The following is a 24,810-nucleotide window of genomic DNA, read 5'->3' as shown; positions in this document are numbered from 1 at the left end:
AAAAGATATGATGGAATACCTCATTAATAATGACTTCGTTATATTTACTGATCAGGTCTTCAAACATCCTGTTGGAATTCCCAGGGCATGAACTGTCCTCCTTTATGAAATGCCAGTTTAAATATTCTTATGAAGTAGAGTTCATTCAAAAACTTCTACATCAGAGAAAATATCTTGCTGTAACCTTCAACTCGACATTTACATATATCAGTAATGGTTTATCTATTAACAATAATAATTTTCACCCATGTTTCAATTCGCTATATCCCAGTGAACTCAAAATAAGTCACACCGTATAGTTCACCACATCTTTTTTGTACTTGGATATTTTTTTGAAAATAAATATTAACGGGAAACCAACAATTCAACTGTATGATGAACGGGCTACTGACAACCAAGTTCTTATCACAGGGGCTCCAGCAGTATCGTTTAAAATCAGCATTTCGCAAATTCTATTTTCGTCAAAATGATATATCTTGACAATACAACTTATCATTGGGTTACATGCTGTCTAAAGTGTTTGATACCGACTGTTAGGCCGTTCGCGGCACACTGATTTTACTACAGATTATCCTGTTTACCTGATCAAGACATAGGCCTCACGGCGGGTGTGAATGGCCAACAGAGGATGCTCATTTCTCCTCGGCACCTGATCCTACCTCTCGTTTGTCCAGCTGCAAATCCACTCACAACTGGCGAAACTTAAAGAATACCGTGTTTAAGCAATGCTTTGTGAAATCAAGCACTCTGTGAAGCAAATGAATGCTTGAACTTTGATCTTTGCACTATAAACCGATTGATGTGACAAACAAGTTCCACTTGCAAAAAAAAAAAGGTTTATAGCTGCTGCAACCACGTACACTACTAACAGTAGGATGTCATTGTAGGGCATTTAAACTTAGAATGATTTCTCAAATAATTAAACGTCATGGGATTTTCTGTAGAAGACTTTATAAAGGTTTCCAACTTAACCCATCATCGACGTTATATAGTACAATGGGACTGACAGAGGTTAAATTTACATCAAAATTTGACACACATATTGTTTTCTGACGAACCAAGATTGAACGTCAAGAATGCTCACGGTAGAATACGAGTTACCAAAGTGTGTATGCATACTACGTAGATAATTCCATACTTAAACCCGGTACATTTGCTGGTAGCGTCATGATTTGAAACGTGATTGATACATATTCCCGCTTACAATTGGTGAATTTACACGGAAACTTCATTGCTCAGTGGTGAATAGACGACGGTCTTTTGCTTGTGTTGACATCATTGATACAGCAACACAGACAAGATATCACATTACTTTTAGCAGAACAATGAATGCACACACACAGATATCGATAGTATTGTCTTCATTTTTGATTGGCTCGCCATTGTTTCAAGTCTTTGACGTAATAAAGAAAGTACACAGTCGAGAGAGGTGCTTATTCCCCCCATTGTACCTCATCCTACCGCTGGTATATCTATGAGTCCGTGTTTGCCTAATTATTTTGTATTCCTTATAGGAGTCATGAGATTGATCACTGTTCGTTATCTTTACTTTTCCAAAACTTTTTTTTACCATGTTTTTACACAGAGAAGAATAAGGTTTGAAGAAAACAATCTGAACACTAGCAAAACTCAACTCATGAATCCAATCTTTACTGGTAACTAAAACGCTATATCATGCATTGATCATTAAACTATCTGTTTTAAGCCATTGCTTTTTCTTTGAGTCAACTTAACCTACATAGATATAATCATCTTAACTTACATATATCTAATCAGCTTAACTTACATAGATCTAATCAGCTTAACTTATATAGATCCGATCAGCTTAACTTACATAGCTCTATCAGTTTAACTTACTTAGATCTAATCAGTTTAACTTACAAAGATATAATCAGCTTAACACACATTGATCCGATCAGCTTAACTTGTATAAATCAAATTAGCTTAACTTACAAAGATCTAATCAACTTAACTTACATAGATCCAATCAGCTTAACTTATATATATCCAATCAGCTTAACTTACAAAGATCTAATAAACATAACTTATGTAGATCCAATCAGCTTAACTTACATACATCTAATCAGCTTAACTTACATAGATCTAATCAGTTTAACTTACATAGATCTGATAAACTTTACTTATATAGATCCGATCAGCTTAACTTATATAGATCCAATCAACTTGAAAATTACAACATGTCATGATGGTGTGTTGATATCAAAACGTTGCAATAGAACATAGGTTGATATGAGTTGGCATTGCTATCGATACCTGGTCAAGGGACTAAATCATAAGGATGGCGTATTACATGTGCACTAACAGTTACGAGATATCTAACTATTACTGTTGTCGGGGTCTATGGTATTTCCAAGGATCATCATTTATCACAGACGAAAATTTAAAAGGGAACATATATTCTGTAATAAACCATCCTCTTATGATTCTGTCTTTGTAATATGTGCTTCATCCTCCTGTGTATTCGAATAAGAAGACGGTGCCTCATTGCTTTCGAATCCAGAGTTATTATGCCCTATCTCAGCTGTGTGCAAAGACTTGAAAGAAATCCCTCCGATTGGTTCTGAGATATACATATTCTCTCGGAGCCTATCGGCTTTTATCAGAACTATGACAGGTTTTTCGGCATCCACCGAGAATTCCACAGCCTGTTCTTCTTTAATGTCCTGAAACAATTAAATTTACCTATTACTACATCATTTTCAAACAATGGATGATTTGTTGAGTACAAATTAAGATAGGACGTGGTGTGTTTAGTGTTCGTCATTTTAGTACAATGACGATTCATTTAGAAAAACTTGACTGTGCGTGAATAGGAGGAGACAAAGTACAGTTATGAGGGTGTCATAGTACTTTCTAATCATACCACGTGTACAGAAAAGTGATACATAAATCTTTTGTTTCTGCGTATGTATATCGGTAACTTCCCATCCGGGCATTTTTGAGCCAACTCCAGCTGTAAGTGAAGTTTTCATTTAAATATAACACTGATCTTCAGCTAGCCTGTTCGGCCATATCTGACAGAACAGCTACTTTTGCTTCTCATGTCGGGCGTAGCGTAGTGTTGATTTAGTAGTCGTGTTTGTTTTATTTTTGTGAGATTGTAATGTAAGACAAACAATAGTTTTCAAGGTTACTTGTCGTTCTACAAACCTCTGGATCCTGGAATTCTATATAGCACTGCAGACGTCGTCTGAACTGTCCCGGTAGGCAGCAGAAGATCCGTCAAACAGAGGAATCAAATACTTGCTATCCACCTCATCCTTGGGGGTCAGACCTAGATGTATATTGATATAGTAACACGTCAAATAGCACGAAATACTTGCTATTAACTTTGCCTTTCATAGACTAATTAAGATTAATTAAGATTAACAGAGTACTTGTTAATTAAGATCATTGGAGTATATTATTAATTAAAATTACTAGAGTACACAGTTAATTAAGATTACTACAGTACATGATTAACGAAGATTACAGGAGTACATGACTACTCAAGATTACTGGATTAAATGTTTACTCAAGATCACTATAGTACATGTTTACTCAAGATTACTACAGTACATGCTTACTCAATATTACTAGAGTACATGGTTAATTAAGATTACTAGAGTGCATGATTAATTAAGATTACTGGAGTACATGTTTAATTAAGATTACTGGAGTACGTGGTTAATTAAAATTATTAGAGTACATGATTAATTAAGATTACTAGAGTAAATGTTTACTCAAGATTACTAGAGTACATGTTTACTCAAGATTACTAGAGTACATTATTACTCAAGATTACTAGAGTACATGGTTAATTAAGATTACTAGAGTACATGGTTAATTAAGATTACTAGAGTACATGGTTAATTAAGATTACTAGAGTACATGGTTAATTAAGATTACTAGAGTACATGGTTAATTAAGATTACTAGAGTACATGGTTAATCAAGATTACTAGAGTACATGGTTAATCAAGATTACTAGAGTACATGGTTAATTAAGATTACTAGAGTACATGGTTAATTAAGATTACTAGAGTACATGGTTACTCAAGATTACCGGAGTACAATATTAATTAAGATTACTAGAGTAGATTTTTAATTGACTTTAATGGGATACATGGTTAATCATAATTACTGGAGTAGATTTTGAATTAAGATTACTGAGATACATGTTTAAACATGATTACTAGAGTAGATTTTTAATTACGATTACTAGGGTACATGGTTAATCATAATTACTGGAGTAGATTTTTAATTAAGATTACTGGGGTACATGTTTAATAATAATTACTAGAGTATGATTTTAATTAAGATTGCGGGGTACATGTTAAAGTGGCATTACTAGAGGCGAGGAATGATATTACTAGAATAAACAGCTAATTGACATTGTAGAAGTATGTGGTTAAATGAGATTACAAGAGAGCTTTGTTGAATTGGAATAATGGTTCACAGACCTGTGACTAGACTGACAAGAAACCAACAACTACCACAGTCGCCGTGCCTATGGATGGATACCACAAGTAGGATATCGTGTATAGGACGTCAAGGCCCTCTCTGTAAGAACCCGGATATAAAACAGAAATTAGAATACATAACATCAGAGTCCACACTGAAAGTACCCGGGTATTAATCAACAATTACAATACATGATATAAATGTCCTATTTGTAAATACTCACACATAGAGAAACGATTAGAATATACTACTTTAATGTCCTAAGTTCAATGTAATGTTAGTTGTCATTTTGTTGTTGTAAATTGTTCTTGAAAATTGTGAGTTACTATTTCAATGATAGAAAAAGCTAGGTGTTTTAAACTTATGGCATTCATATTTGCGTCATAAAACCTATCCAGACGCTGGAAAGGAAGCAATGTTACGTTTTTGTCTTTCTGAATAAAAATTGATTTCTATGTGAAAAGGTGAAGATAACAAACGGAGATCAATCTCATAACTCCTATCAGCAATACAATGTAGATAGTAGGGCAAACACGGACCCCTGGACACACCAGAGGTAGGATCAGATGTCTAGAAGGAGTAAGCATCCCCTATCGCCCGGTCACACCCGTCATGAGCCCTACATATTGATCAGGACAACGAAGTAATCCGTAGGCTGAATTAGGAAATGCTGTGTTATACATTTATACATACATTGTATCCTATAATGTCATGATATACATTTATACATACATTGTATCATATGATGTCATGATATAATTTATACATACATTGTATCATATAATGACGTGATATACATTTGTGCATGCATTGTATCATAGAATGACGTGTTATACATTGATACATACATTGTATCATATGATGACGTGATAAACATTTTAACATACATTGTATTATATGATAATGTGTTGTAAATGTATACATACATTGGAGGTACAGGTGGTGTTGTAGTCGTCATATTTACAAACAGAGTGGAGTTATCGGCCTTTGTACAGTTCTCTGTCGGGAACGGAAGTGAATTAGGCGCTCCAACTACACTGTAGGCACCAATACTGATCCAGAAAGGAAGAGCCAAACTGAAAACACTCCCGACTACAGCTCCCTGTAAAAGAGAAATTAAATTATAGACTTATATTGCATATATTATTGTCTGTAAGCTTGTCAAATATTTTTTGTTTTGTTTATTGGATTTCAACTTGTTTCTTTACTCTAAACCATGGGTTTATGTGTATAGGGTACAGACATGTCACAGCTGATACAGATATGTATAAAGCATAAAAAAAACGTATTTCGACAGTGTAATGTTTTTTGGTTTGTGTATCGTTTTATGCCCCATCCAAACATGTTTTCATCCATGTAGTGGTATCCCAAGCTGTAGGTGGGTTTCGGAGCCTTATCAGCGAGGGTTATGTATCTCTTAAAGTCATATCTAGGATTTCAGAGCCTTATCAGCGAGGGTTCTGTATCTCTTAAAGGTATATCCAAAATTTATTTTCAGTAAATGGAGGCTTTGGAATAGAAAGGAAGATTGCTAGATATTTTGATAGACACATAAATAATTTGCTAAATATATAGATAGACAAATAAATAGATTGATGACCACTTGTTTGAGTATGTATTGCATTAAAACACGCTCACTTATATTGAATTGATGTTGACAGTAAAGTCATTATAGTAAACACACTTATAATGAATTGGTGTTGACAGTGAAGTCATTACAGTAAACACACTTATAATGAATTGGTGTTGACAGTGAAGTCATTACAGTAAACACGCTGATATGAATTGATGTTGACAGTGAAGTCATTACAGTAAACACGCTGATATGAATTGATGTTGACAGTAAAGTCATTATAGTAAACACGCTTATAATGAATTGGTGTTGACAGTGAAGTCATTACAGTAAACACACTTATAATGAATTGGTGTTGACAGTGAAGTCATTACAGTAAACACAAATATAATGAAATGATGTTGACAGTGAAGTCATTACAGTAAACACGCTGATATGAATTGATGTTGACAGTGAAGTCATTATAGTAAACACGCTTATAATGAATTGGTTTTGACAGTGATGTTATTACAGTAAACACACATATAATGAATTGGTGTTGACAGTGAAGTCATTACAGTAAACACACTTATAATGAATTGGTGTTGACAGTGATGTTATTACAGTAAACACACATATAATGAATTGATGTTGACTGTAAAGTAATTTACATTGCCGGTAGTTTTATAACATTATCCACTTCATCACGAATTGCTCACCTCCAGCACGTTACTGTCAGTGTGTTCTATGTATTGGCATTGTACCTTTGACCCCGAATGTACTTCCTCTCTGACCACTTGGTAATGTTCATTGTGTCATATACAGAAATTCCAAAGCATGTGGTGGATTCGAAAAAGAACCAACAAATGTAATGTTAGGTCCACCATTTACACTCAATCTTATTAATTGAATCATTGCTAACATTAGATTCCTGAATGATTTCGGTCTTCTAAATTATCCAACATGTGAAAATTGAATTTGTACTAGGTACAATGTAAAACGATAAAGTTGAAAAGGAATAGCATGCAAGAAAGGGATAGCGCTGTGCAAATCCCGGGTACCACCTTATCCAAAGTTTTTAGTAAATGATATCGATTTCTGCACTTTAGCAAGCATTACTCTTGATATCTGGGAATCCGTATGTGTACCTACCATGCAAATAAACTGATGATAACGTCATGAAAATAGAGTTATTGTGCAATAAATTCTGTCTCTTCTAGTAACATTATTGTTTTCAATAAAAGTAGTGTATGAATATGCATCGAGGCTAATAAGTAGAAGAGGATGCATGGTCATACCTTATAACGTCACAATTAAAACTACGTACTAAATGTCATGTACAAACCATGTTTCTGTAGCATGCTATCTATTTTGATTATTTAATTTGCATAAGCACGCCAACGCGTTGCCTTAATTTATGTGTGATGATAAAATTCAATACAGCCATTTTGATCGATGATAGGCCAATACTGACTATCCAGTTAGCCCACGGAAAGAAAGCTCCAAGTGCGAATATTCCAAGTATTGGACCGGAGGCGGCGCCAGTGAAGCTAAAGGAAGCCTGAAATAGATATTGTATATTTCATTTACATAGATGAAAGGTGAAGATAACGAACAGTGACCAATCTCATAACACCTATAAGCAATACAAAATAGTGCTTTGGGCAAACACAGACCCCTGGACACATCAGAGTTGGGATCAGTTGCCTAGGAACAGTTATCATCCCATGTAGACCGGTCACACCCGCCGTTAGCCCTATACCTTAATCAGGTAAACAGAGTTATCCGTAGTTAAAATCGATATACCAAGAACGGCCTAACAATCGATATGAAACATGCCAGACAGCATTTGACCTAATGGTAGGTTATATTGGCAAGCTAGATCGTTATAACGACCATAGAATTTCCGACATGCTGACTTTAAACGACACTGTTGGAACCCCTGCTTTATCAACTTGTTGCTAATAAACTAACAACTTAATTGTATGACAAATTGAATGCCGATATCTTCTCCATCGTTAAATTTCGATATATATTTAACAATGTTCAATTTTCACCTGCATTTGACGTTTAAGTCTCTAAACTGATTCAATACTCAAGAGCATATTCTCTTCTGATGACCAATGTTTGAATTGAGACAGACTACCGACAAATAAGTTAACATTAACCCCTTCTCTACCGTACCGGTCAATTTGACCGGTGGCGCGTAAAAACGGGACAGTGCAAAAGGAGTGCCTCTAAATCTTTCAAACTACGGTCATAAGATATATGATCTATATATCATATTTTTGGAAATTTTCTCTATTTTTTAACTATGTAAAAATCAGTTAAGTAAATAAAGCTATTAAATTAATAAAAGCATTTAAAGCGAAAGATGGCTTCGTCTAAATATGACGCAACGCTTTGTCACAAGGCCATTTTCCCACTCGATACGATTTTTTTAATCTCCCGTATGAATGCACTATTTTTTATATTTTTGAAAAGCATATATTCCCTGCTTTCAGAACATATAAAAATTATTTCTAATGCCTGGCAAAGTTATAAGAAAATAGCTATTTTTTGCACATGTACGTTTTCTTACGATTTTATTTCTCAATGTTTAAACATATCGGCGTTTTACCAATATTTATATATGGAAATAGGGAAACGTAAATACAGCCTGTAAAAGTACAGGAAATTTTCTTTTTGATGGGCCCTTATTCGTGTTGTAATTCTTGTTAGTTTTTATATTACGATAAAATGAAATAGGGACATGCTGCGCGGTTTTCTTTAAAATTAGCGATAAAACGTCGGTGCTGAAAGCGATCGACGCGCATCGCACAATAAAGTAGTGAAAACTATTTGTATTGTCCTCTGTTGGTAATATGAATACTTTTTGATACACTAAAACAATATACATATATGTATGAAATAATCAACCAGGTATTCTCTGCTTTAAAAAAAAAGAAGTATAAAAACCATTATTGGTAAATAACAGTTACACCACCTACTTGTATTGTAACTTCATAAAACACCTAATGAGAATGTTACATCGGTAGAGTGAATAAAAAAAAATACTTCAAATTCAGATATAAACGTTATGTAATATTTATTCGGTATAGAAATAATTTTTTCTGCCAAACAAAGAAAATAAAAAGACCAGTCTGCATATTGTATATATAATACTTTTCCCCCCGTGATCCGGATCGCGGCCGCGGGGTTTTCTGAAAGTGTCCACGGGCAACACACGTGTTTCCGTTTCAACGAAAACAACAACACAACAAACGCTTGTATTGTATTTTACATCTTGAAAACGACCTGATGTCAGATGAAGAAGTCTGAAGATACCTTGGATATCCTGTTGCAGGATGACCCAAACGATCATGCATTCAGTATAAACATGTAAGTTGATGTAGCCACATAGGCCGACTAGAAGAAAAAAACGTTCGCGGTTATGTCATGTTATGAAAAATGCACGATTAATATATTAACCGCGATTTGATGCCATAATTTGTCGTTTCATGAAAGAAAATATTTATATTTTATGATATCTAAACCAAGTATATAACACCCAATTGTTTATTAATCTGTCCTGGCCCGGCATTAATCAGTCTGACCCCCCCCTTTTTGGTATCTCCTCACCTGACGCGCGAGTGTAAGAAGAGGGTGGATTTAGTGTACGATGAGAAAAGGGTGGGATGGTTTTAATCAGACTGGGCATTCGTGACCATTGGTGTGGAGGCTATTTTCTAAGATGTTCTATGTTTATAAAAAAAATAATCTTTCTTTGCAAAGAAAACACAATCTGTTAGGAAAGCATATATTGCATTATTGTATTATCGTAATAAATAATAGAATTTATTGCCGTAATTTGAGGTTTTTCTTCATATTGTAACAGAAATAAAAACAAAATGTGTGTTTGGGACAAAAGGTGTGTGCGTGGGGGGGGGATGGGGGGGGTAACATCAATCAAAATCTGGTTATGACAGGCTATTGAAAAAGCATTTAATTATATGATCCATACATGCTGGTGTGCTATGAGCTGATGGGCATGTGCCCACTTCTTACTTAGATTTTCTCTAATTTCGACTAAATCCACACCACATCAGAGTACCATGTCAGGGGATTTAGACACTGTGTACAATGAAGAACCAATTCAATTCTACTTTAAATCTGGGGCCGTTCAATTTCCCTCAGAGGCACAATATTTTCGCTGGACACTGTATATTCTTCAGTATTTGCTCCCATGTATATGTTGGGCATAATGCTAACACCCCCATGATGTATAGTGTGCTTTTTTTTTCAAAACGCACTCTGCTACACTCACAAAGTATAATGAAATATTCCATTCATTTGATTTCTAACATATGTATGTAAAACTTATACGGTACCAATTTTGATGCACCAGATGCGCTTTTCGACAAATAATGTCTCTTCAATGATTCTCAACCGAAATCTTTGAAATCCGAAATAACTATGTATGTAATCCCTTACCAAATAGCACTTCAAATATAGGACATCTCTATCTTTAGATAAATATGATCAGTACTTTCGTGCGAAACTGTCCCTTACTATCATGAAGCTTATATTCTGCTTTAAAACACAAACCAATAATTCTTAATTGTATTTTTTCATCTTTAAAAAGGTTATTGACATCCCAATATTTAGTGGGAAGCTTCCAGGTATCTTCCACTAGTGACAGTCTACTGGCAAATCCAGACATGCATTGGAAGTATGTTGATGTGGAGGACACAGGGACACCTGATCCAAGAACTGTGGCATTTCATTTGGAGTGACAACCTGGCATGCAGTTGGTATGACTCTTTGAGGTTGAATATAGGGTTAAATCCGTATACATTTAGTTAACATTCAAATGAATCCAGATAATACATTCACAAATGGAATCATGGCATTATGGTACACTGATATACATGTACCATTTTACTGTTTATCGTTGCATTACTAGATATAACATGCATACAAAAAGAGACAAAACACGGAAAATCATTATTCTGTTTCTAATTATAAGGTATGCTAAGTGTTTTAAATGCTGACAAATAAGGTATGATGGCCAATACTGATTTTATTTGCATTTTTATTTTCAGATATGGGACCTGATTATTCAGAGAATTGCAGATTTTATGAAACTGTTTTTGACAGAAGATTTGGTTTTCTCCATCTGTGTTGCCACCAACCATTATGCTGAGATGGTCATATCTAGGGGGAAGGATTGTCATATGCTTCCCGAGGAAGTTTGAAGCCTCTCACTGAAGAGGAACTGTACAGGTATTACTAGTTTTAAAGTACCGATATTGTGACAGTGATTTCCAGTTTAAAACGAATAATAAAATGCATTTTATAAGATTACCTTTACCAAAATTAATCTGGCTGTGCATCTAACACATTTATTAAATGTGTATTACAATTACCCCAGATAAAATTTTACAAGTAATTAAACGCATAATTTTCAGAGGGCCTTGATTATAGAAAACATTTACAGAGCCAATTGAGTATTCGAAAGCTCTGAGAATACATCAGTATATTGGGGCTAAGTATAAACAATCTTTCTTTTTTTCTTCAGATTTTTGGGCATTATCTTATACATGTCTGCTGAGAAGTTCCAGTCGATAGACAGATGTTGGTCGACGTATGCCCCTATCGGAACAACCTAGTATCAAGAATTATGTCTAGAAATATGTTTTAAGAGGTTGAATATAAGAAGAACATTTTTTATTAAATATAATGCAAGTACATTTAAATTTAGTGACTGAAAGTAAGTACTTGAGCATTCGTATACATGTACAATGAACTTGGGGAGGAAAAACGGGCATTATTTTCGCATAAAATTTGATATCATAATGGTGTTGTTGCTTAGCAACCAAATATATTTGAATATTAAAAAATTGATTTTTTTAGATTTTAACAGGAAAGATCTTTGTTTTAATGTTGCAATATTTATACTATTTAGTGGGATACAATGGCAAAACGTCATATTATTAGAAAATGATGAATATGTATATGAAGTACGAAATTTTCATTTTATGACCTTTGACCTTAATTCTCTTCATTATATTTTTTGTTAAAAACCTTTTAAAATGATTAAGATCTAGTCAAAGATTATATTTTTAAAATAATGTGACATTTACTAATCATCATGCAATGTAATTATGTTTGAATTGTGTCGAATGGATGTAGAAAGGCAAATTATGGTCAAAATTACACCATGAGTGTTGTTACTTAGCAACCAAAAATATTTGTTTGTCAATAAAATTGATTAATTTGATTGTGATGTTTTTGTAGTATTTTAAAAGACATATCAGCTCATACATTTAGAATTTCCTATTTTTGACTCGAATCCAATGAGAGGGGTCGTAATATATATATATATTCCAGAGAAAAAAGATTGCAAAAATGTGCACTTAAATGACCTTTGACCCCGTATAACTCCTTGGGGTCATGTGATAACATGACAAACTTTATGAAAAAAATGTTCCCTGTCCAATTCGTAACAACATTATATATCACATGCCTACCTAAAATCGTGATACATGCATATGTAACTCGATTTAAAAATATTGTCATTTAGTCTTTAAAAACTTCTAAAATGTGCCGGTAGAGAAAGGGTTAAACAGGTTCCAACAGTTGGTCTAAATTATGAATTTCGCACATTGCATTGTCATTTGGCTGAATGTTGCCATACGTGATTTATACCAAAAGTTAGGCCGCCATTTAGATATTGATTGTGACAATAGATTACTGCGTTTGACCGAGGGGCTCATGGACGGTGTGACCGGTCAATATGGGGGTATTGTCCCTATACACCTTATCCTACCTCTGATATGTCCAGGGGTCCGTGTTTCCCTTGCTTTTAATTTTATGTTCTCTAGTCTTCATAGGATTTGTGGAATTCATCGCCGTTTGTCATCTTCACTTTTTTCACTGATTAAATAAATTTTGTAAAATACTAAGGTAACAATATATTTTGATCGACTCCAAATTAGAACTGACTACGTTTACAAGATACAATGTGGTAAATAACATTGGTTATTGTTTATCTAACATACAGTGATATTTATGTTTAGGGATGCGGTATTAATCCTGAGAGGAGATCTGTATTCAATGTAGATAGACTATAATACGTACCTGTAATACGGTCCCGCCTAAGTTCATTGTCATAAACGCCATCCCGATACCTGCTCCACCATATATAACAACTAAAAGTAATGATTGTAAACTATTGGAATTCTTATGGGTACAAATTGTGTTCCATTATTAGCTGACCTGTTTTTGTATTGGTATGTGGATTAATGTATTCAAAAGTTGAACAATACAGAGTACTTATTAGTAATGTCTGTAAATCATTGCTATCAATTATGATATATGCGTTTTAAACACTTCGTTTAAAAAGATATAACTTTCTAGTATATGTTCTTTTTCACTAAAATAAGTAATTGAAATACGTAAAAACTCCAACGCATCTCTCACTGTATACCCAGTATTGAACACATCACTCATTGTATACCTAATATTCTTGTGATCCAGGTTTTCTGTGTTTCTGTTTTCTCTCCAAAGAATGGCTCCAAAATATCTTTCCACGTGACCGCCGATAGAGCATTTAAACAAGAGGACATCGTGCTGATACCAAAAGCAATGCATGTATTTAGAAATTCAAAGCATTCAAGCAATTCATGCAAATATAAAAATGGATGCATGCATATCGAATCCCAAAACATTCCAACAAGCGGATATCGTGTTAATATCAAAATCAATGGATTCAATTAGAATCTTAAAGCATTCAAACTATGGAACATCGTTTTAATATAAAAAAAACAACCAATGTATTCATTAAGAGTTTCAACAAATTCTGGTTGAACGTCAAGTAGCTCACTAACCCCAACTGTTACATTTATTTTGTTTTAAAACATATATACGTTTCAATTTAATACATGCATTCAAATTATAAATGCTTTTTCTGTCTGTTTTCTTTCGTGACTAAAAAATGCATTATTTCCACTGAAATGAAATTTTGTGGCTAGAGAATTTTATTTATTCTATCTAAAGAATCGCGCACTGATGAAAAAGTGAAAATAACGAATAGCGACCAATCTCAGAAACCCCATGAATAATGCAAATCAAACACGCAACTATGGAACATAGAAGATAAAACAAACAAAGGTAGGATATTAAATCCTAGAGATCTCCATAAAACATTCACAACATTGAAAAAAAAAACAACAACAAAAAACACACAACTGTTCATTTACTCCCAAGTTGAAATATTTGTCTTCTCCTCGGACACATAAAGTAATCAAGAGTAATATCAATCCTAAAGTTTATGTCAAACTCCCTGGTTTGTGCTTTAAAGGGTAACAGATCACATGCTTAATCACAACCACAGATATATTATCCAGATACCACGTGTTACTTGAAATAGCCAGGGCCTTGATTTTTGTCTTTTTGATCTCAACCGTGATATGTGACGCAAAGAAATTAACGTTTTGACTCTTTGAAACATCTACATTTCCAATGTTTTTCCTGTTGATATTTCTACAAATCACAACGATAGTTATTTCCTTATGAATGCAATTTTGAACAATCAACGCATGAATGAAAGGTGAAGATAACGAACAGTTATCAATTCGCGTTACTCCTATAAGTTACACTTATAAGTAATACAAAATAGATAGTTAAGCAAACAAGGCGGCAAGTTAATTTTAAAGGCTGGGAATTCAGACAGAAAAAAGTAAAATGTAAATATCTTTTTTAATCTTTAAACTCATGAGCTAATAACCTGCAACGCTTCACTTTTCACGAAGCACTACCTGAAAAGCTGGAGATTTCTTTCTCGGTTATCTTGATTTGTTAAACAACCAAGGTTGTTTTTTAATAAAACTTTTTGAATACAATCCGTTGAAGGTTAACTGTTAAGGCTATTAACGTACTTGATTTATAATGATACGTTTACCTGATCAGGATATGGGGCTCACGGCGGGTGTGACCGGTCAACAGGGGATGCTTACTCCTCCTAGGCACCTGATCCCTCCTCTGGTGTGTCCAGGGGTCCTTGTTTGCCCAACTATCTATTTTGTATTGCTTGTAGGAGTTATGAGATTGATCATTGTTCGTTATCTTCACCTTGCATACTCATTCATGTAAAGCGCCGCCGCGGTGGTATAGAGGTAGAGCGTTGGCCCCGTATGCAAAAGGTCAGGGTTCAAATCCCGGCCGTGATATACCTAAGTAGACAGTTCCATTGCCAAACGCTCGGCATCAGGTGTGAATGTCACGGTTCCTAGGTGATGACCTTAAATGGATGTCCCATGTTACATTAGTTGTGGTATGCTAAAGAACCATCGTAACCGCCGATCATAGGCCTAAATTTGATGCGCTTCAACGGTATTGATGACCTCTCCATATAAGTGGAAAAAAATCTCTAGAGGGACGTTAAACAAGACACTATCAATCATACATACAATGTCTTCAGAAATGCAGTTTACGAACATTTAAATAACTGGGACATTCATAGGTCCTGCATACTCTATAGACCATAGTTCCTTGCTAAAAGGCAGGTGATATTCTAAACTTTGTCTGGAAACAACTTCTTACAAGTTGAGACAAAATGACGCTGATATTTCACCCTGCGAACTTGAAAACAGATAGAGAGTAAAGCTTAAGTCGTGGGGATGTTTAATGAAAGTCAAACATTACTGGACACACCATTCGGAAACCGTTTCTTAGTGGTCTTGACTATGAAGGTTTTATTACTTTAAAGCAGTTCCCATGCTGTAGACAATGGCACCACTTTCAGTGAAACTCTAAAAGCATCTAAAAATTTAATCTGAAACCAAGGGATGACAGAGAGAATGATCAAACACAGAGTCATACTCACTTTTTCACGTATGAAATCTTGGCAAAATACATGTATGACATTTAATAATTCGTGTTTCTTAATGCAAATGCTTTCATTTCCAGTAGAGTGCATCAAATTATTAAAAAACGATGGAAATTGATGAAGAAATTTTGGAGTCGTTCAAAATAAAAGCATTGTGTAATTTTGTTATCTGAATGATAACAGGGGAGGATAATTCATACTACCCCATCCCACCTTTGGTATGTCCCGGGGATCGTATTTGTCCAACTGCTGATTTTGTAGTCCTTGTGGAAGTTGTGAGACTGACCATTGTTCGTTAGCATCACCTTTTCTTGGAATTAGGTAAGACAAAATACAGACCTGAGAGCGCCACTGAACAGACAGGCCACAAACAGACCGGGGATTCCTGGATATCCCAGTGTCTCCGTCACAAAGAATGGAATGATCTGTAAATACAATGTCAATCAAGTAAAAAAGAAACCAGAATAATTCATACGATGCATATATTACTCATAGTTTCTCTAGAAATGTCTTTTGAAATGAAAACGAAGTGCATTATTGTAGATTGTTAGAATTAAAATTTACATTTTGTTTCTGAAAATTCATTCCGCTGAGATAAATTATGTGGCATTTTTGCTATACTCGGTTTCGACAGCCGATATATTTACTATTTACCACGTTCTAAGTGCTGACATTTTTTATGGTACTCGGTATAAATTTTTGACATTCGATATCACCTGATTTTGCTGTTGCCTGTTTTGAAGTTCTGACACATTTTTTTTATTATACCTGGTTTAGGGCTTACAGCGGATGTGCCGGACGACGGGGGTGCTTACTCACCCTACGCATCTGATACCGCCTCTTGTATATTCAGGGGCCCGTGTTTGTCCAACTCTCTATTTTGTATTACTTATATGAGTTATGAGACTCATTACTGTTCGCTATCTTCGCCTTTCATTTGAGGTTACCTGATATGGACTTCTAAGAGATTCGATGTTACCCGGTTTAGATTGTTAATATATTCGATATTGCTCGGTCTGAATTTCTAACAAACTCGATGTTCTTGGGCTTGAATTCTTGACATATTCTATATTACCTGGTTAGTATTGCTGACGTCATCGTTTGTGTAGGGGTCACATCCTTTCTGTACGTAATAAGCGAACACCACTATACCGGCTACACATGTGACACACAGGAGGAGGAGGACCCCGACTATGTTCAGGTGAACTGCACTGAAACATTAACTTAATATGGTTAATTGCAACGAAATGTTAATTTACCACTCAGTCATTATCCATATCATCAAAGTTATCATTGTGTTTCCCCGGTATCATTTGTTTGTCACCAGAACCGTCTAATTGGGACGGTGTTTTGGATGAGACCTCAAAAAGAAAGGTCCCGTATCACAGTAAGTGTAACACAATGACCCCCCCCCCCCTTGTTCAAGGGTTATAAGCGCCAAACATTGTCCAAGAATTTGCAGTCCTTTACTGACAAAGATGGCGTTTCAAAATGATTGAAAAATTCTCGAGCGGGAATTTGAACAATATAGGACCAACCAATCCCGTACATAGAGTTATCATTTAAATGGTTGACCATATTATAAGACTTTTATCACTATTCATATCATCTCACTTCTGGCATTGTCATTAAAGGGAGGCATGACATCTGTAATCTATCCACTTTAACTATAATAGCTATCCGTCTCCTACGGAAGAAATGTATGAGTATTACTGAAATCACGTGATTACCGTATCAACGAACATATTTAGGAACAATTCCCTCGGTCTAGAACGTTTGTTTTGACAGGGCTTTAATGACAACATCATTTCTTTCTACGTCGGAAAATAGGTGAATGCGTTCTTATCTCAATGATGAATCAATTTCTGGTATCTGATTCATCACAATTAGTACCATATAAGTTTTACATCATGACCCCTGGGTCGAGGCCTCTGTTGGTGGACTGTTAGTCCCCGAGGGTCTCTACAGTCCAGTAGCTAAGTACTTCGTTACTAGATTGAAAATACGGATGTATATTTAATTCCTGGGATAAAATTTAGCAATTCATTTCAAAATTAAGGATTATCTCCCTCATGCATGGCTCTATCCTTGGACGAATTTGGCTCCGTTTTTGGCACTCGAATATTCCTTTCAGCTCGTACAAGTTTATTGTTATTTCGAATTTTCAAAATTTTAGCTTGAGCATCACTGAGTTTTGTCAAAATGCATATCTGGTGCATTAAAATTGATACCGTATAAGTTTTACATTGACATTTCAGAATACAGGACTACTATTAACAAAATCATTTTGCGTCTGTCAATACTAATATTGTAACTTTTACAAATGTATATCATAGAATAGAATGATTCCGTGCTTCCCAAATGTCTGAGATCCGATAACCTTTGCAAATAAAACACGATCAATACATAGGGCTCACGGCGGGCGGGTCTGACCGATCTTCAGGGGATATTTATTCCTCGTAGACACCTGATTTCGCCTCTGGTATATTCAGGGGTTCGTGTTTGTCCTACTCTTCATTTAGCATTCTTTATATGAGTTATGAAATTGTTAATCGTTTGCTATCTTTACGTTTTCCTTCATCGGCATGTACCTTTCAGATTTGATTACTCCACCATAGGGCCAAATTAAATTGAAAGTTTCGGAATTGACACTATTGGTTATCGTTTTAGTATCTTTTCCAGGCTATTAGAAGGACATAATTCACAGAAATACAGTTGTGACACGGTGGATTAGATCAGCCTTTTGCTTTAAAAAACCCATCTATCAATGTTTGTTACTGCTCACTGACACCTCTGCTAACACCGGAAGTACAATATTTCCTTCTGTCTATAATTCACAAGAAATATAAATTATGCTTCCCTTGTTCATGGTTAACCTATTGATTTTGACTTCACCATATATGCCTATTTTCCGTTTCCAGTTCCGTACCGTTTTTATTAGCGTTTTAGTAACACCCACTTGCACGTATAGATGTTCGTGAAGTGCATGTATGTTGTAATACTTACGTTTTGGCTTTTCCTAGAGAGGGAAGGGCACAGTACCGCTGGACACTAGCCTGGTTGACCGCATACGTTGCTGTCCATCCCATCATACCAATTATGGACCAAAACGGATGACGCTGGGTGGGGTCAGGGTTGAAACTGAAAGTGAAATTTTCTTTAGGTGTCCCTCTTCTTTTGATGTGAACGTGGATCCGTTTGTACAAACGTTAATTCAAGTTAGATGACTGATAATTGGATATCTACTAGTACATTGATATTAGCTATTACATTTATATAGCGATAAATCAATATCAATTTGTATAATGAAAAATGATGACAATTATTACATTGATAAGGCAATATAATCCCGTGCGGATCCGGGTTAGAATAGTTCCTCAGTACCTCTTGCTTGTCGTAAGAGGCGACTAAATATGGCGGTCCTTCGGATGAGACCGCAACAATTGAGATACGGTATCACAGCAGGTGTGACCTAGGTACCTGATCCCACCTCTGGTGTGTCCAGGGATCCGTGTTTGCCCAACCATCTATTTTGTATTGCTTATAGGAGATATGAGATTGATCACTGTTCTTTATCTTCACCTTTCACGATAAAGACCCCTCCCTGTAAACGCCGAGCACAGGCCTAAATTTTACAGCTCTTCACCAGCAATGCTGACGTCTCAATATAAGTGAGAGGGGCGTTAAACAATATTTAATCAATCATATAAGGTAATATATCAACATGAGCTTTTATGTAAGGAGATACAATTAATAATATGAACAATATTTCATGTAGTTAGGGGTAACATTGAAAGTTTTCTATCCGAAAAAGCCATTGTCAACTGAGGCGTGGCCGAGTAACAATCATTTATGACAATGGTTTTTCGAGGTGTGAATATTTTCAATGTTACTCGGCCCTCTTTGGCATCAAAACAGAAATAAGACGTATGTTGACATTCGATCAATCACTATCATCCCGAAGAGCGTGTTTCCTATTTACGGAGGGAAATATCTTGGGTTTTTTTCTAATGCTTCTTGACTATTCATATTCGAGTCGTTTGCATGAAAGTATACTAACATTACCTACTACATTTATATAACGAGATAGTAACATTGAGTATTGCATTCATATATTTATGAAATGACATTAGCTATTACAATTGCATAGTGATTAGATAATATCAATTCTTACATTGATATCAGTACATTTATAGAGGGATTAAGTAATATCAATTGTCACATTTATATAGCGATAGGTTAACATTAGTCATCTATATAGTGAGAAAGCAAGATTACTACCAAAACATCAATGAAACCTATTTTCTTACATTCACTACAATATCTGAATGGTTTTCTCACTAAAGGTAATATTGGGACAATAAGTAGATATTTTACTTTTAAAACTATATTCTCTTACACGCCTTATTGGTCCGCCACACAGTGTCAATACCGCCCACAGATAGAGTTCCCTGTCAAAAGAAATCAAACGCCATTCTAAGATACACATTCTGATTTCACCAATAATCTTCACAGATTTTATGCTGGTGTGTATAACATGTATTCTACTAAGCCAATATTCTCAAACTTTCTTTTTTCTTTCATTCTTTCTCTTCCTTCTTCTCATTTCTTTCTATCTCGTTTACATTATACACAAGTAAATTACGACCTGAATGACGATTGCCAACAATCCAGCCACCATTACTATAGACTGGAACACATCCGTCCACACCACCGCCTTCATGCCACCCTACAACAGAGAGCACATGATTCATTTACCCTACAACAGACAGAGCACGTGATTCATTTCATCCCGCAACAGAGAGCACGTGATTCATTTAACCCCACAACAGAGGGCACGTGATTCATTTCACCCCACAACAGAGAGCATGTGATTCATGTCACCCTACAACAGAAAGAGGGCACGTGATTTATTTCACCCTAAAACAGAGAAAACACGCAAGTCCTTTCAAACTAAAATAGAGAGAGGACGTGATTCATTTTACCTTACAACAGAGCGATCACGTGATTCATTTTACCTTATAACAGAGCGAGCACGTGCTTTGTTCTATCTTATAAAAGAACAAACCCACAGCAGATTGAATACTGATTTATTCTGTCGCAAAACAGAACAAACATGTGGTTAAACATGTCCTTGAACAAAGCTAACACGTGGTTCATTCCAGAGTTTCAAAGTAGAATTGAAATGTCTGTTACGATCGGTATCCACTATCTTCACCTTTCTTATAACGTATGGAAAGTTGACAAAGATCATTTTCTGTGGATTTGTCAACATTTGAACCAGGAATACAAAACAATTATAAAGGTTCGACGAAAATTCACTTACTAGAAAATAAGCAAAGGTCGATGGAGAAGTACTCACCAGAAAGTTAAATAACGTCAGCAGATGCATGCTTACCAGAAATTTATAGAAAGTCAACAGAGGGGGACTTAACAGAAAGTAATAGAAAGTCAACAGAGGGGGATTTAACAGAACGTTATAAGAAGTCGACAGATGCAGGTACAGGGGTTTCAACAGTCTCGTTACAAGTCAGCATTCCGCAAATATTATGGTCGTTATAACGATTTAGTTTGTCAATACAACCTACCATTGGGTCAAATGATGCCTGCTGTGTTTTATACCAATTGTTAGACCTCCCTTGGTACAATGATTTTCACTACGAATAACCCCGTTTACCTGATGAAGAGATAGGGCTCATGGTGGGTGTGACCGGTCGACAGAGGATACTTACTCCTCCCATTCACCTGATCCAACCTCTTGTATATCCAGGGGTCCGTCTTTGCCCAACTGACTATGTTGTATTGTTTATAGGATCACTGAAGAGACATTATTTGTCGAAATTCGCATCTGGTATTTCAAAATTGGTACCGTATAAGTTTTACATTATAGGAGTTATGAGATTGATTAATGTTCGTTATCTTCACCTGTCACATACTTAACAAAAAGCTATGGATATTCACAGACGCTTACTTTTCAAAACATTTTAGAACATCTGCATACAAGTGTCAGCATGCCTCTACCAGAAAGATGCAGAATATCGACCCTTATTTTACAAGAACCGTCGACAACGATGTAGTTAATTAGTTGATATCAAACAGAGATACTGTTAACATACTCATACTTATCAGGAGGGTGTGTTATGTCAACACCGACTTACAGGAGAGTGTAGTATGTCAACAGAGAGTTACTTACCAGGAGGGTGTGTTATGTCAACACCGACTTACCAGAAAGGTGTAGAAGGTCGATACGACTCCCACGGTGATGATAGTGGCCCAGGTCGGGAACCCGGTGACTGTCGAGAAAACAAAAACTTCAACATCTCCACAGTACAAGAAACTCAATCACAGTACAAATACGTTAATCGAAATGTCAACAAGTTAGTCAACGTACCTGTAAATCAATCTCAGTATACATAACTCAATTCACATGTAAGTCATTTATAGTTCATGCAAGTCAAATAACAATACACACCAGGCGATTTTCTTCTGATGGACATCAATGAAGCAAAGCAAAAGCAAAGCAAAAAACAAACAAAAACAAAAAACAATTTCCACAGCAAGACACTAACAAGCTTGTTCAATTCCTCCCAAATCACGAAAATTCCACTCCACAGAGTCAAACAATTTTACAGGTTTTACATGCAGGTTCGTCCAATATACAAAACACAGATTTTTCTTATATTTTGCTGGAAGGAAAATTGAAAATATACTTTTAGACTACGAGGATGTTTACTCTTGGGATTTGCAAAGTAATCTGTTATTTGATGCTACCCTGTCCCTGTATGTATTCTACGATAATCACGTCACAGATCTGTTCTAATATATCTATTGTGAGACACCCTGGATCACAAAGTGTAAAAACACATTCTTGTTCTTCATAGTTTGATTTATAGATAAATTGTAAGCCGTAATTTTTCCTTAAACCCACGACACAGCAATATCAGACATGGAGGGTGAGCTATACCAATGAAAAGCACAGATTCTTCGACAGACGTGTATTTCTCAATAAAACTGGAAAACATTGAAATGGTAGAGATTACATCTACTAATACCCTAGTTCGCTTCTTTGATCATTCTACTTCTATTAGTAAGCGATCGCCGTCAAAATTATGACTATTATGCCACTGTTGGGTGTGCGCATGTTAAAACAAATATATTGGCGAAGGTCTATTTACAAGTGAAATATGCTCATTGAAAAGTTCATTGTGGGCGCTGTGCTTTGCTTTGGTCTCCATTTCCCTTGTATCATTATCGTGTGTACTTCATCGTCTACTTATAGAATAACTAGGTATGTGCTTGTTGCTTAGTTAATGTGTAAGATTAAAAATTGTAATTCCTGAGAAAAATATGTGCCTATTAATAGAGTTAAAACAATATACAATGTAGCAATACTCACCGGCCTCCAGTGCAGTCGAAGGTGCGTAGGAAGCCACGCCCATGTAGATCACCTGACCAAAGGGCACGATTATATTTTTACAATTATTTCATCAAATGGAAGTTTTCGATTAGCAAACAATTCATTGATAAATTACTGATTCTACCGACAGTAATGAAATTGAAAAGTCTCTCTGTACCCAAAAGCTTTACTGAAATTTAGGATTAATTTAAAATTGAACCTTCAGGAACGAGGGTAACTGTGTAAACCACACTGTTTCAGTGATGCATGTTTTTCTTTTCTTCGTAATTTGAAATCAGATTTTGGATATGTTTACTATACTAGTTCGACAATCTTCACAATAATAAGCAAAGGGAAATTGCTGCAATTCTATAATCCAGCTGTAATATTTCTGTAAGTTCAGAGGTCCTCTAAATGAAAATACATGAATAGGACCCTGTAAACTATTAGAGTTACCTGTTGTAGGATCAGCATGATCGTCCCCGTCAGCTTCGCCGCCTTGGAGTTGAACCGTAGCTCTAGGTACTGCATTCAACACAAATACATAGGTTTACTGCTGGTGTGTATATGTTTGCCAAATCTGTGGTGTAATATTGACCCTTATATATAATAAATAGATAAATTAAAACTAGTAATTAAAATTCTAGTTCTATTCATGATAGGGAGTATTCATTGATTTATCGAAGCTGGGAAACTGAACTCAGGGAAAACAACGAAATCAAATGACCCTAGATAAGCTGAATTTGCTCAAGCGTTGATAGTTTCCCCATGAAATTGAATGTACGTGTTCAAAAAAGTCAAACCTCGATACCACGGATTTCACATTGTTTCTTGGTCGCTCAGTTATGACTGGAAAATCATTGTAAGCACTTGTCCTTGACATAGTTGTGAGTTTTTAATTCCTGGACTACGTTATTTTGTTTAATCTTGAAAGGAATGTAATTGCTAAATTATCTCTTAAACTTAGATGTTTCATAATCACTACTAACCTCAAACGAGCTGGTCAGCTGAAGAGGATACAGCAAAGGCACAAACAGCTGGGAAGAAAGTATGGCTGCCAAGATGAAGCCGAACAGATCCAAGAAATATTGAGTCCCATGACTGTACATCTCCGCGGGGATTCCGAGAATCGAGATGGCTGACATGAAAGAGACTAGCATGGAAATAGTGATGGGTATCAGCTGCATACTCCGGCCCCCCATTAGGAACTCTGTGGTTGTTTCCTGTCGTCCGCCAATGAAGGCATAGAAAATCCCTATGCCTGCCGAAATGACCAGCATTGCCCCGAAAAGCAGCCAGTCCCAAACATCGAATTCTGATTTTGACTGTGCCATGTTGTCCGTTAATCAGTTCTACTGCAATACTTTAGAACGTGGCTAGAATAACGTTGTAATGAATGAACTTTTAGATATTCACAAATTTCTGGCTATGTAATTAATCATTTACACGTGTTACTTATAAATAGCGATACTACGAATCATGAATTAAGTAAATACGTAGTCCGGTGTTCTGATAGTCTAACCTTTCT

The 24,810-nt window shown here is 35.6% G+C and overlaps 1 protein-coding gene and 1 long non-coding RNA gene across 3 annotated transcripts; one reads left to right on the top strand and one right to left on the bottom strand.

The window, feature by feature from the left end:
• Positions 1–1,445: 1,445 nt before the first annotated feature.
• On the bottom strand, positions 1,446–24,682 carry LOC125662520 (sodium-coupled monocarboxylate transporter 1-like). Its single transcript, XM_048894772.2, is given in 16 exon segments — positions 1,446–2,684; positions 3,172–3,295; positions 4,463–4,562; positions 5,390–5,565; positions 7,490–7,576; positions 13,138–13,208; positions 13,517–13,629; positions 16,226–16,311; positions 16,962–17,097; positions 18,893–19,027; positions 20,264–20,337; positions 20,535–20,615; positions 22,112–22,179; positions 23,283–23,334; positions 23,739–23,807; positions 24,272–24,682. Coding segments are annotated over 14 exon segments (1,587 nt in total). The 5' UTR covers positions 24,617–24,682; the 3' UTR covers positions 1,446–2,684; positions 3,172–3,295; positions 4,463–4,468.
• LOC125662673 (uncharacterized) lies at positions 9,022–12,277 on the top strand. Of its 2 annotated transcripts, XR_008797869.1 has the most exons (4): positions 9,022–9,396; positions 10,640–10,808; positions 11,100–11,280; positions 11,576–12,277. It is a non-coding gene; the product is annotated as an uncharacterized LOC125662673 (long non-coding RNA). The 2 variants fall into 2 exon arrangements; XR_008797868.1 differs by having other exon boundaries at positions 9,026–9,396; positions 11,100–12,277.
• Positions 24,683–24,810: the final 128 nt, after the last annotated feature.

This window comes from Ostrea edulis, chromosome 8 (genome assembly GCF_947568905.1).
Source record: "Ostrea edulis chromosome 8, xbOstEdul1.1, whole genome shotgun sequence".
NCBI lineage: Eukaryota > Metazoa > Mollusca > Bivalvia > Ostreida > Ostreidae > Ostrea > Ostrea edulis.
This window is presented reverse-complemented; position numbering and strand designations above follow the sequence as displayed.